Source organism: Ctenocephalides felis, unplaced genomic scaffold (genome assembly GCF_003426905.1).
Source record: "Ctenocephalides felis isolate EL2017-DRISC unplaced genomic scaffold, ASM342690v1 CF-g0.4_SCAFFOLD_01170, whole genome shotgun sequence".
Lineage (NCBI taxonomy): Eukaryota > Metazoa > Arthropoda > Insecta > Siphonaptera > Pulicidae > Ctenocephalides > Ctenocephalides felis.
The window spans coordinates 59,321,924-59,335,279 of NW_020537324.1; the positions used below are offsets into that span (position 1 = coordinate 59,321,924).

At 30.0% G+C, this 13,356-nt stretch overlaps 2 protein-coding genes across 2 annotated transcripts in view; both read left to right on the plus strand.

The window, feature by feature from the left end:
* The window catches only part of LOC113367454 (N-acetylneuraminate 9-O-acetyltransferase-like), an 81,138-nt gene that overhangs the window by 55,238 nt on the left and 12,544 nt on the right, over positions 1–13,356 (plus strand). The window contains exon 4 of the mRNA XM_026609062.1: positions 1,371–1,602. Coding sequence (XP_026464847.1) covers positions 1,371–1,602 — 232 coding nt within the window. The remainder of the gene's footprint in view (positions 1–1,370; positions 1,603–13,356) is intronic.
* Positions 9,586–13,349, plus strand: LOC113365797 (nicotinamide riboside kinase 1). Its single transcript, XM_026607342.1, has 3 exons — positions 9,586–9,704; positions 12,680–12,970; positions 13,019–13,349. The coding sequence occupies exons 2-3, from the start codon at positions 12,696–12,698 to the stop codon at positions 13,347–13,349; spliced, it is 606 nt and encodes a 201-aa protein (XP_026463127.1). The 5' UTR covers positions 9,586–9,704; positions 12,680–12,695.

The window sequence follows — 13,356 nt, forward strand, 5'->3', positions numbered from 1 at the left end:
CTGATTGCAATTTAATTATTTTTAGAAGAAAATAGCTTCATGGTCACCATATGCTTCATTTTATAAACAAATTTTCTATTAATTTAATATAGCAATATTCCTTTCGGACTTTTTAAAATTTAAATCAGTTCCAGACACATCATGTGCTTCTTTTTATAAACAAAGTTTCTTCCAAGTTAATATGGAAATATTCTTCTGGCGATTATACTAAAATTTAGATTAAGTTCCTTTTTCTAATTTTACATTTAAATTAACTACAGGCACAACATGTGCTTCACTTTGCAAACAGAGCTTCTTTCAAAACAATTTGTTTCAATTTAATTTAATTAAATTCAATAATTACTATTTAAATTCAATTGATTTTCTTAATTCTGCGCTCCAATTAGCCTTGCGAAGAAATTGAATTATTAATTGAGAATTTGCTTTAAATATAAACTGTAGTTTATAATAATATAGTTAAATTATTAATTACTCTTTCGGGTTTTCTACTGCTTTTATAATTTGGTTGTTAAAACCCTTTAATAGTATGAAAACAGCTCGATATTGTTCATGTGCCTAATATAAAAATTACCAGAATCTTTAATAATCTGCAACATAAAAATATTAGCATATGATAATTAGCTTAATAGATTCAAATAAACAATTTTACAAGAACTAACTTATTCAGTACTTTTGATCAGCTTATTAAACCAAAATATTAGCGTAAAATACAAGAATCTACTCTAAGTATTACTTCTGTTCTAAATATCTGGTGCTAATATTTGATGACAAGTATCGAATATTTATTACAAATTATTAAATATCTACATATTCGTTATTTTGTATATTCTAAATACAATATCTATAAATATAATAAATCAGTAGGCCTGAATCCAAAGTACTCTTTTTCTTGGAATAATAGAAATAAAGCTTTTGGTTAACACATTTAGAACTTTTGATCAGCATTATTTAGTCAAAATACTAGCATAAAATATATTAATCTAAAAGTGTTACAGTTATATTAAAGATCTCGGTGCTTCGATATTTTGTATAATCTAATACATATCTGATATTTTTTTGCTGAGTAGAATCAGTAGACCTGCATCCGAAATACTCCTGCCTTTGAAGAAATCTACAATATGAAAAATAACATATGGTTATCATCCAATTAGATTCAAATGAGCGAAATTGGAAGAATCAACATGTTCAGTACTTTTGATCAGCATTATTAACTCAAAACATTACTTCTAGTTTTACTTCTATACTAAATATCTGGGTTCCATTCTTTGAAGACCAATATCGAATTTTGTGATGCAAATTCTTCATACGGCTTAGACGACTGCCATATTTGAGTGATGATATCTATATTCTAAATATTTTATATCTTTCAGGCTGAAGTAGAATCAGTTGACCTGCATCCAAAATACTCTTTCTCTTATGGAGTAGATGACCCACACACCGGAGACCACAAGGGAGCCGAAGAACACCGTGATGGCAAATCCGTCCATGGATCATACTGGCTGAAGGAAGCCGATGGCAGCAAACGTGTTGTTCAATACCACTCTGACCCACACAACGGATTCAACGCCGTAGTATCCAGACAACACAACGTGCACCCATCTGGTAAGTTTTTGAATAAATACATGTGATTAACCTGTTTGATACTGATGAACTCCTAAGTTCATGATAAAATCTTAGGAAAATTGTGTCTGTCACTTTTAACCCTTTCCATTCGAATGTCGCTACACCAGCAGCAAAATACGTATTGATTCTGCAATTCGCGAGTGAAAAGGGTAAATACACTAAAACATTTTAAAAATCTACGAAATTGTAAATTTGGTGAATCCAATTGCTAACGAATTTGCTAGTGTTGACACCCTGGTCTCAAAATTATTTAGAATCTTTTTAGGATAGTGATGATAGATTGTTTTCAAATCTAATCATTTCAACTATTTGAATCCATAAATATATATTCTTATTTGCTTTTCTATTGCACCTCATTTTAAGAATTTTCATGTCCATCAACAATAACCTTCACTAAAATTAATTCTAAAATCTAAATTTTCTATAAGCTTTACATAAACTCATACTTTCACCAACTATTATACGTACTATTAAGTTATGTACACCAAAAGTGTTTATCCCATTTTAATCGATTTTATTGATCATAATGAATGAACTAATTTAAATACTGTGATTTGGAAAGTGCACATGTGATATATAAAATCAATTTATTATATAATACCAAAGTATCGAAAGTATGTGGAACGTTTAAGATTTGTATCTTTATTGCCAAGATTTCTTCTATTAGACATGAGCTCATAAGATTATCACATAAACCTCATATTAGTTTTGATTTATACCGAAATATTTTAATTAAATTGTTAGTATCACAAACTTGCTGCTTTTATATACAGCAAATCTATAATCCAAAAATTTCTAAAAATATTTAGATAAATTCATGAATCATCAGGGCTCTATGTGAATAAGTTGTAAATTGATAATTACAAGTGTTTTTTATCTTATTACCAATCATAATTAATACAGAATAATATGTCGCTGTCATAATCAATCAATCGAATGAATTTACATGAATCGATGAAGTAAATCTCGTTAAAATTTCATATCTTGTATTATATAAGTGCAAAATAGCTTCGAGCTGAATATGTAGATCGTAAAGTAATGATGTCGGCACCTGACTAAATTATAAAACGACCATAGTAACAGGATCATTCTTAACATTATGAGGCAAGTTTTGTGCTTTATTCGTTAATTGAAGTTGGTTTCAAAGTATTTGGAATTATTTCCTTATTGAATTTCATCACACACATATATGTATATATCTGTGTCTGTTCTAATTCTCTCTAACAAACGAAGAAATATTTATTTGACTTATGGTGGTAAAATTTAAACCTACGCTACATTTACTAATATGGAAATGGAGCTCAACAGTTTAAGCAAGTTTCTAATGGCACGATTACGCATATCTACTAGTTGCTTGAATAAAATACCTATTGCGTTTAGTTATTTGCGCATTTAAACACGTTAATTAATATATATCGATATAAATCTTGTTATACGCTATTAAAATTTATCGCAAAATAATAAGGAAGCATTGGGAATGAATTCTATAGATTATATTGATAAATATAAAGGGATTTTTCAATAATTGCGCCTATTCCATTATGGAATATCAGCAATTTTAAATAAGAATTTAAACAATATTTAAATAGAAAAACGTCACGTGTTTATGCCAAATAAGTGTTAACGATATATTGCAATTTAGAATAGATTAAAAAAAAAATTGCGTCTATTCAATTATGGAACATCAGTAAATTTTTGGTAGTACAAAGAATGTTTAAATCGAATGCCAATCCAGTAATTGGACTATGGATATGGTAAATGGATTTTCTAATTTCAAATAGAAGAAGTATGATATTTAGGATCACGTGTTCGTGCCATATAAGTGTTTTTTAACAATTGATTGCAATTTGGAATATATGTTGAAAAAATTTGTGCCTATTTCATTTGGAACATTAGCAATTTTTTGGTAGTACAAAGAATGTTTAAATCGAATGCCAAGCCAGTGATTGGACGTCCGTTAAATGGATTTTTGTAATAATTTCAAATAGGAAAAGTTCAATGTTTTGGATCACTTGTTCATGCCAAATAAGTGTTTTTTACAATAGAATGGAATTTGAAATAGATTTTGAAAAAAAATTGCGCCTATTCAATTATGGAACATCAGCAAATTTTTGGTAGTACAAAGAATGTCTAAATCGAATGTCAATTCAGTAATTGGACGTCCGATAAGTGGATTTTGTGATCATTTCAAATAGAAAAAGTACATTGTTTTATGATGACGTGTTTATGCCAAATAAGTGTTTTTACCCATAGATTCAAATCTGGAATAGATTTTGAAAAAACTTGCGCCTATTCAATTATGGAACATTAACAAATTTTTGATAGTACAAAGAATGTCTAAATCGAATGCCAATCCAATTATTGGACGTCCGTGTATGGTAAATAGATTTTGTAATAATTTCAAATAGGAAAAGTACAATGTTTTGTATCCAAAAAAGTGTTTTTAAAAATCCCACGTGCCAATGTGATGAAGGACAAGAAACAATAGAACATATCTTTGGAAATGTGAAATATACGAGATATCAAGGAAAACAATGTACAAAATGTTACAGAAGATAGGAATCGTGTTTCCTTTTTTTTATTTCTGATAATAACATTAACATATACAAAATTGTGTATAAGTATACCACTAATATTGAAATTATTTTAGAAATTTTTGAAATGTATGTAAATGTAGGTATCCATGTAATTGGCCAAATGATCGAAAGATTCAAAGCCATAAATAAATTAAAAAAAGGGTTTTCAACAATAGATTGAAATTTCGAATGGATGTTGAAAAAACTGACACAATACTTACATTACTAATTTGTAAAAAGGACACTAATAAAAACATTAACATGATCCCACGATAAATGGAAAGCCAAACAAAACAGTATCTGGTTATGTAGTTAGTCTTTACCTCAGAAATTTAATTTCCCTTTTTTCAACCTCAAGGCCCAATTGCCCACGGACAGTGATTGGACGTCTGGGTACGGTAAATGGATTATGTAAGAATTTCAAATAGGAAAAGTAAAAAGTTTTTGTCACGAGTTTACGCTAAATACTTATTTTGAACAATTAATTGGAATTAGTTGAAAAAACTACACTTATTTATTACTAATTTGTAAAAAAGAGACTAAAAAGATATTAACTTGATCCCAGGATAAATGGAAAGCCAAACAAAACAGTATCTGGTTATGTAGTTAGTCTTTTACCCCAAAAATTTAATTTCCCTTCCTTCAACCCCAAGGCCCAGTTGCCCACGGACACGGAGGTCACGGAGGATACGGAGGTCACTTCGCCGCATCCGGACACGGTGGACACGGACACGCCAGCAGCTACGCTAACACCTACCACGTCGCCGACCACCAGGCCGCCGTCGTCCACCACGCCGCCCCTGTGGTTCACCACGCTGCCCCAGTAGTGCACGCCGCTCCAGTTATCGCGCACGCCGCCATCGGACACTCCGGACTCGGTCACTCCGGTCTCGGACACTCCGCCGCCGCTTTCGTAGGACACTCCGGAGCCGGAGCGCATGGTGGCCATCACTGGTAAACGACAAGAGAAAAGAAAAGCATATATCATCATCATCACATCACAGCCCATTGCCCACCACGACGATCATGTTCATAGATTATAGTGAATAAAACTGCGTCCATTCCTTAAAAAGTATTAGAAGATGCTACTATCAGACGTTCCAAAAATCTTACGTGCTTTTTGATCCGTCTGCTTGTTACATATATTACTAGTTATTATTATTTATACGCATGTATCTATTCTTCTAATACACTATTGTCTATCTATATAATTTTTTTAGTTTTTTCCTATTATTTTCTTCTTTATTTTATCTTCTACTGCATGTTCATATATTTTTAACTAACTTTCTTTCTGGGCGCAATTTTCATATCACCCTTATCACACAAGCACAATATGATGATGGGAAGCAGTAAATTTGACGACTTTTGACGTCACAGTCATTCCGCTTATTCATCAACACAATTGTACTGATCATCACAATATTCACACGTTTCACATGAAGTTGGAATCGGTGTAATCCATAGTAGTATTACATAATTACACAAGCATTAAGTATAATATGTAGACTTTGTATATAATAATGTAAAACAAAACAAATCATAATATAAATATATTTATAGCGCATCAAAACACATTGTTTCATTCATAGAATCTATCATCTATCTATCATCATCAAAATGTCATCAAGCATTTCTGCACGCATTCACTCAAGCCTTTGATGTTTTTCAATAAATTCTTTGATCATTATTCACCATATTGCGACCTTTCATAAAATCATATTTGCTATTCAAACAATCTATTTCATTGATTTCAAATAAATCTGTTAATCATAAATTATAATATGAGAGGCAAACAAATAAAACTAGAGCACGCCTCGGCCGCATATACCAGATCACATTCACCTATAACCACTCTCGCATGTTTTCAAATGAATCACTGCCAATAATTAAATCGTCTACTGACCATGAGATGATTTTCAAATGATCATAAGGTTGCAGATATTAAGTCACACTTACTTATGAGAGCAATTGCAATTAACGCCACAGAGAATATTTTATCAAATGTTTCTTCGGTGAAAGTAAATAACACTGCCAATAATTGAATCATCTACTGACCATGAGATATGATTTTCAAATGATCATAAGGTTGCAGATATTAAGTCACACTTACTCGTGAGCAATTGCAATTAACCCCACAGAGAATATTTTCTCAGATGTTTCTATGGTAAAAGTAAATAACTGTGTTTTCGGTATGATACAGAAGATATGTTGATGGACATATCTAATATAAATTTATTTATCAATTATTGTTTCAATGAACCAACCCCAAATGACTACTTTGAATATACACTTTGGAACTTTGGAATTTCATTATTCAATAACACGTAAGAGGGTCTTCAGTTTATGAAAATTTTTCAATCTGGTGAATAAATACTACAGTATATACTGTTGTATATAGCTCTCAGTACTGCTTTAAAGTTAAAATGAGCTTGTCATAACGTGGTGTTTCTGGAATCGCTTTTTTCATATTCAATATGTATGATGATTACATGGTTTAAACAAGTTTGAACAAGAATCACCCATTTGGGTATAAGAGTTTGTTTAAAATTGGCATTCTTTTTTTCATTTATTTCCACATATTCATTTTCATGTGTATCTAAACTTAAATGTAAATGAAATTTCTATGTCGCTGTAAAGATTCACTTTGGAAATATTCTTCGAAAATACACCAATTCAATATGATAAATGTTATTCCACGGAAGTTGATAATTTTCGCCTATTGCGCCGTTGTTTTGTTTCTATTGCATTGTTTTCTCATATTGCATTTGAACACGCAATACTTTATTGTTTTGTTCTTTGATAATTCAATCATTTATTATTTAACCGACAATTGTTCAATTGCTGTGTTTTTGCGCTTCATCAGTGGCATTCATTTTTATTAGCGTAGGTGCTTGCATCAATAAAACTGGGAGTTATAGTCCAATCCTAAAGCAGTGCAGTAAGGAAAAAAATCGATTCAATGAAATTGTTGAACAATGGCTATTTATTTATATTTTGAAGAAGAAAAAGAAATTTTATTTAATAATATAATAAATTCCTAAAGACTGCCCAAACTGTAAGAAGAAAGAAGCATATAACTCGAAATAAAAGTGTCAACTGCATGATATTACCCAACGCAGAAAATAAGGCTGAAAGGACTAGGAAGAAGAAAAATGCAATGACTGACTGGAAGTGAAAATCGTCGTAATATATTTGCACTGGATGTAAAAATGCTAGTAATTAAAAAGCAGAGGTACCAAGCATAAAAGCAATTGTTTGAGAAAGGTGTATGATTTGTCAAAATCGGTTCAGAATATTTGGCGAAAATATGGACGAATAGTATTTATCCGCTAATTATAAAGAAACTGTTCGGTCAGTCCTTTTGAAACCGGTGAAGCCACTTTTGAGTAACGATTTAGAATGACTTGAAATGTCGAGATAACTTAAAATGAACAAATCAGATTTTCTGCTGAGAACATAAAACTCCGTCTGAAGAGTTCTGCCTCATAATTATTGTCTGGAATACCTCAAAAGACCTTTCGTTTTTAAAATAATCATACATCGTTTTCTAAAACTTTATCGCACACACGGAGGTTAATTTTTTTTCTTTGGAAATTTCTATTGGCTGTTTATTGTCATCTCAATTTTTTTTTAAATGAAAACCATCAAACCTAAGACATTACAACTTCAAAAATCTAACGACAGTAATACTAATGACCAAAGTGAGAACTGGGTGTACAACACTTATTTAGAAATCAGTAAGTTCTAACAATTGGCAATAATGCGATAAGAAGCAGCTAGTTTTTAAATTTAAATTATTTAGATTACTGCAAGCCAAGATCAAACCGATTATTATCTATTGATTAATTGAATAATCAATTGATTATTGTTTCGAGAAATGGGCTTATCTTCAGAAGTTCCAGTTTTGATACCCGCTTCAGACAGCCTAATGTCAAACAGTATTTATTGACATTGGTTTTCACTTGGAATTAGGATAGCAATATGTTTTCAAGTGAAAATAGCCTTTACCAATATTGTTGAACCAATAAAAAATTCATCAGTAGTACAAAACTCGTTAAGTTAAATTGATTGCGTAGAGATAGTAGTAATTATTATATGGACTTGACTTTATTATATGGATTTTTAAATTGATCAGTTTGTCATTGTAATTAGCATTTAGGACTTGAACCTTCATTACAAAAATGAAGTAATTGCTGATTAATAAGTTCTAATTGCTGTTCTAAGTGCTGATTAATTTGTTCACAGAGTGGATTACGTTGAACAACAAGAAAGTTAGGGATATCTGTGATTTAAAATTCTATTTAGATTTGAATAAAGGACAAAGTTACGACAAGCGGAAAGATAGAGTTTATGATCCTCCGGATGTACCAGGATATTTTGACCAGGCTGTCTGGTCTGGACATTTAAGAAATAAGTCTGAAGTTCTACAATATGATGTAGAATTTTCGGATGGGATGAGAAAATTTTTATTGACACTTATTAAACAGTATGATTAATAAGTTCTGTAATATTTGTTCACAGAGTAGATTATGTTGAACAACGCATAAAGAAATATTGCTTTCACAGTTCCACTCATCATGTAATTCTGTTTGAAGAACTTCATGTAATTGAAATTAACATACAATCATTGACTGCTTGTATTTCTTTTTACTTTTTTGTTAGCGATACAATCTCATTCTTTGACCAGCTGTAATATTTGTCTCGCCTATAAAAATTTTAATTTTCCATTTTAATTACTTCGAAGATTTATAGAAACTACGAATAATATAGAAATTATTTCAATAAACTTATGTTTCTTACACGGCACACATGTTTCATTTGTTTTATTATTTTCTTTATAATTATTTACGAGGGATAGGGTAAAATATTCTTCTGATTCAGGCTTTTTTTTTATTTACTCAAGATTTGTATTCCGATCTCCTCGTTTATGTACGCCGGTACGCATACAAATGAAAGATATCTATTCACTCGACACGACGACTAATCACAATCGACCCGTATAGAAATAATTTCATCGAGAGCCAATGAGGAGCAGTTCGGGCGTAACGCAACTTCCGTTGCATTTTCACAGATTCACTCCCTTCACGCCTAAAGAAGTTTTACTTCAAAAATAAAAATGATTCAAAATGTCGGAAGCCGAAATGGAACCAATTATCTTACTACATAGTATGAACATGTACAGGAACTGATGGTGTAATTTTAGATACCATGAAAGGGTAAATATCATATAAGCAAAATTGCTCGAAGAAAACGCGATAATATTTCAATAAAAGTGTCAGTATTGAGTATGAGTGAGCACCATCTTAAAATCGATCCGTGACCCTGATATTGTGCTTCATTGTCATCGAAATTCGACCTCACAGTGTCTCATATAGCATAATCGTCCAATCAACTATCCTCACACGCAGTGTTCGCTTTGTATACGATGCTGACACTCCACGCAACAATAAGTCAAGCGAAATCATACATCTGTGCACATGTTCAGAAGAAAAACAACATTCGAAGGTATGGCATTTCATACAGATCGCCTTAAATAATTTATATTTGTAATATACGCCATGCATAACTCCAAAGAAATACTAGCAATTATTTCCGAAGTGATAGTAAACTGGTTAAAAGATACAGTGCACGTGTGTGTTTGTTAAATGTGACATAATTCCTGAGCGCATGTGTTACTGTGACCAGTGCCTTGGGTGATATGCCGCATAAAATATATAGTTCTGCTACTTAAAAATAATATTAAATGAGAAAGTATTATGTAAGATTTAACGACCTGCATCACTAACTTTGGCTTAAGATTTTTATCTCAGGTTGTTGTATTGTCAAATATGGCACGTGGTGCAAAATAATTGCATCAAACAACTATACGTGGGTTGGTGTATCTACTTCCTTCGTGTACTAATAATTCCATACATTACATTGCAGTAATACTGTTTCATTTTTACTTCTCAAGCATTCATTTCCGCATATTTCAATTCTGATCAGATGATGATAAATGACTTGTTATCAGTAAACTGCAAATAAAAATTGTTGCCGAAGTATCTTCGTATATCAAATATCCAAGTATCGAAGAATGATTAAGAAATCGATACAATAAATATGTTATTATAATCACATTTTCGATCAATATGCATCCTATTTCATCTCAGGTAACAGGTGAATCACCTGTATACATGCCGGGAATATTGAGATTTTTAATTTTAACACCTATTCTCCGTCTTGAATGTTAAAAATACAATATATTAATTTATAAAAATGTAAAATTATTACTAATGTGTAACTTTAGTCCTCAAAAGAAATTTTAAAGTCCCTAAATTCTTAACGTTGAAACTTGCCTGTATAGCAAACAAAATATGATAAGTATAAAATTATTGTTTTAATAAACATTTTTATATTTTAAAATCTTAAAAAAATGAAGTATTTTTTAAATCATTTGCGATATTTCAATTACAATAACATTTTTTCAAGGCATTCAAAATTTTTAAATTTTTGAAGAAGTTTAAGGTTTGCGGTTTGTTTTTTTTTCTGAATCATCAAACAATATTTGATATTATGGATTTATCAAAATTGCTCCTCCCGAGTAATTTTCAAAAAAAAGTTAAGTAAATCACCAATCCATAACTTAGTAAGAAAAATTTATAATATAGTTTATGCATATTTCAAATACATATTTTTGACAATAAAATGCTCGTAATTTTCTTCTTATTATTAATATAAAGCTTTTGATCGACAAAAAAAAATTAATAACATTGAAGAGTAATTTTTTAATTTTTTCTCAATATGATTTGATTGAATTTCATACAATATTTAAAATATTGTTTTATTTTTTACAATTTAAGAAGAACTTCAACGTATTTTTAGAATTTTTCTATATTAACGCAAAATTCAAAAATCAAAATCATTTTATTAAAATTTTATTATCACAATAGTTCATAGGACTCTTGAATCCTGATGGCTGTTCAAATAAATAAATAGAAGCATGAACTTTAAAAATAGGCATTGAACACTTTACATTATTTTGAAACTTTTGTTATAATTAGAATGACTATTTTGCAAACTTTAATTTTTAAATATTGATATAATGCATCTTTTCCAAAATTTTGAATTAATTGATAATAAAATAAAAATTCATTTCTTGAAAATGTTTATGTTAAAAACATTATTATTAAAGAAAAGAAATTTTTGCTATAAATCGAGATCATACTTCTCATGAGTCACTACAACATTTTTAGTAACAATAAATATTTTTAAAGAATTTTTATGCCTTAAGTTCTGAATTCTGTAATAGTAAAATCAATAGACTTATCCAAATCGGAAAATAATATCGAGTTATAAGTTATCTCATACTTCTTCCGATGTTATCAAAAAGATTGCGATATACTTGATAAATTAATACAAAAATTCAACTATCAAAGGTTAAATAAATAAATCATTGATATCCAATTTAAATATTCTAGAAAATGATAAAATCTTAGTTTCGATAAAACATAAAAATTTAATTGAATATTAAAATTTATATTTGAATTTTATAATTTTATTAATTAGTTTAATAACTTGGCTCATAATTCTATAAAACTGCCGGTGTTTATCAGAATGACCATTCGTGTGTTTTATTAATTGATCTAATTAATATTTTTTATAAACAGTATAGTATAAATAATCTTAAATTGCGCACTTTAATGTATGCATTCAACAAAAGTACAATACCGCAATAAACGCTGATTTAGTACTGCAAATATTAAATGACTAAAGTTGAGCTCATTAAAATATGTTTTGGTTTTTAATTATTTAAACTTTATATGAATTATATATAATAATAATGTATTTTTAAACAAATATTTGTAAAGATTTTTGTTTAAATTGGATGAACTAAAGAGAAGATCTACAGTACATATAAAAGGTTTCGAGTAGACAATGCAACAATATGTGTTGCACCTAAAAATAAAGTAGGCTTGAAGCCGAACTAATGCTGCGTTTTGGCATTTGTGTCATTTGGAGGTTATGTTGGATTTTTTAGAAAATTGTCTCTATGTAGAATATCTGCCAATTGATTAACTTGGTGAGAAGTGAAGTAAGTCTATTACCAAGGAAATCGCCTGCTTTATTTATAGTTTCTGGTAGTTGTAAATTGTAAAAAACGCTCGAGTAAACACCAGGATTGGTCCGGAAATTTGCCAAATGGTACTAACTGTTATAGATAAATTGATTTTTTGCTCAGTAGTACAAAAAGATTTTTTTCGAGTATTCATTGAAAAATTCACAAGTACTTGAAAAAAACAGTTGGGTCGTAGGTAAATCCTTATTACTACCTGGTTTTCAGCAATCCTCTCATCATTTCGATAGCAGCATCATTTTGAAAGCACTGCTTCAATCATTTGTCACAAGATAAGTCTTATTATCACTTTATCATTATCATGTAATTAGCATGTTGTATATTTAGGCTTAAATTTATAAACTCTCTTTTACTCGCTCTATTTTAGATAAATATTTCTAATCATGAGCAAATGGTTAGTGATTGGTATATCTGGTGTTAGTGGAGGAGGTAAAACCACATTAGCAAAATCGCTATATGAACTATTGAACAACAAAAAGGAATATAACCAAATAGAAGAATGTCACTTAGTCCATCAAGACGATTATTTCCGTCCAATAGATTATGAAAACCACTTATGGATGCCAGAGCTAAAACACATCAACTGGGATGTAATGGGAGCTTTGGACATGGACAGAATGGTCGATGATTTGAAAAAAATTCTCAAAAATAGTTCAAAGTTTGATTGGACTAAACATATAACTATATGCAGAAGCAATAACATCAGCAAATCATCCAATCCAGTTGTAGTGGAAACTGATAAAGTCAATATTCTAATTATTGAAGGTTTTTTGATACTAAACCATAAAGAAGTTAGGGATATCTGTGATTTAAAATTCTATTTAGATTTGAATAAAGAACAATGTTACGACAGAAGAAAAGATAGAGTTTATGATCCTCCGGATGTACCTGGATATTTTGACCAGGCTGTCTGGTCTGGACATTTAAGAAATAAGTCTGAAGTTCTACAATATGATGTAGAATTTTTGGATGGGATGAGAAAAGATTTATTGACACATATCAAACAGTATGTAGATTACTTGTTATCATATAATTAATAAAAAT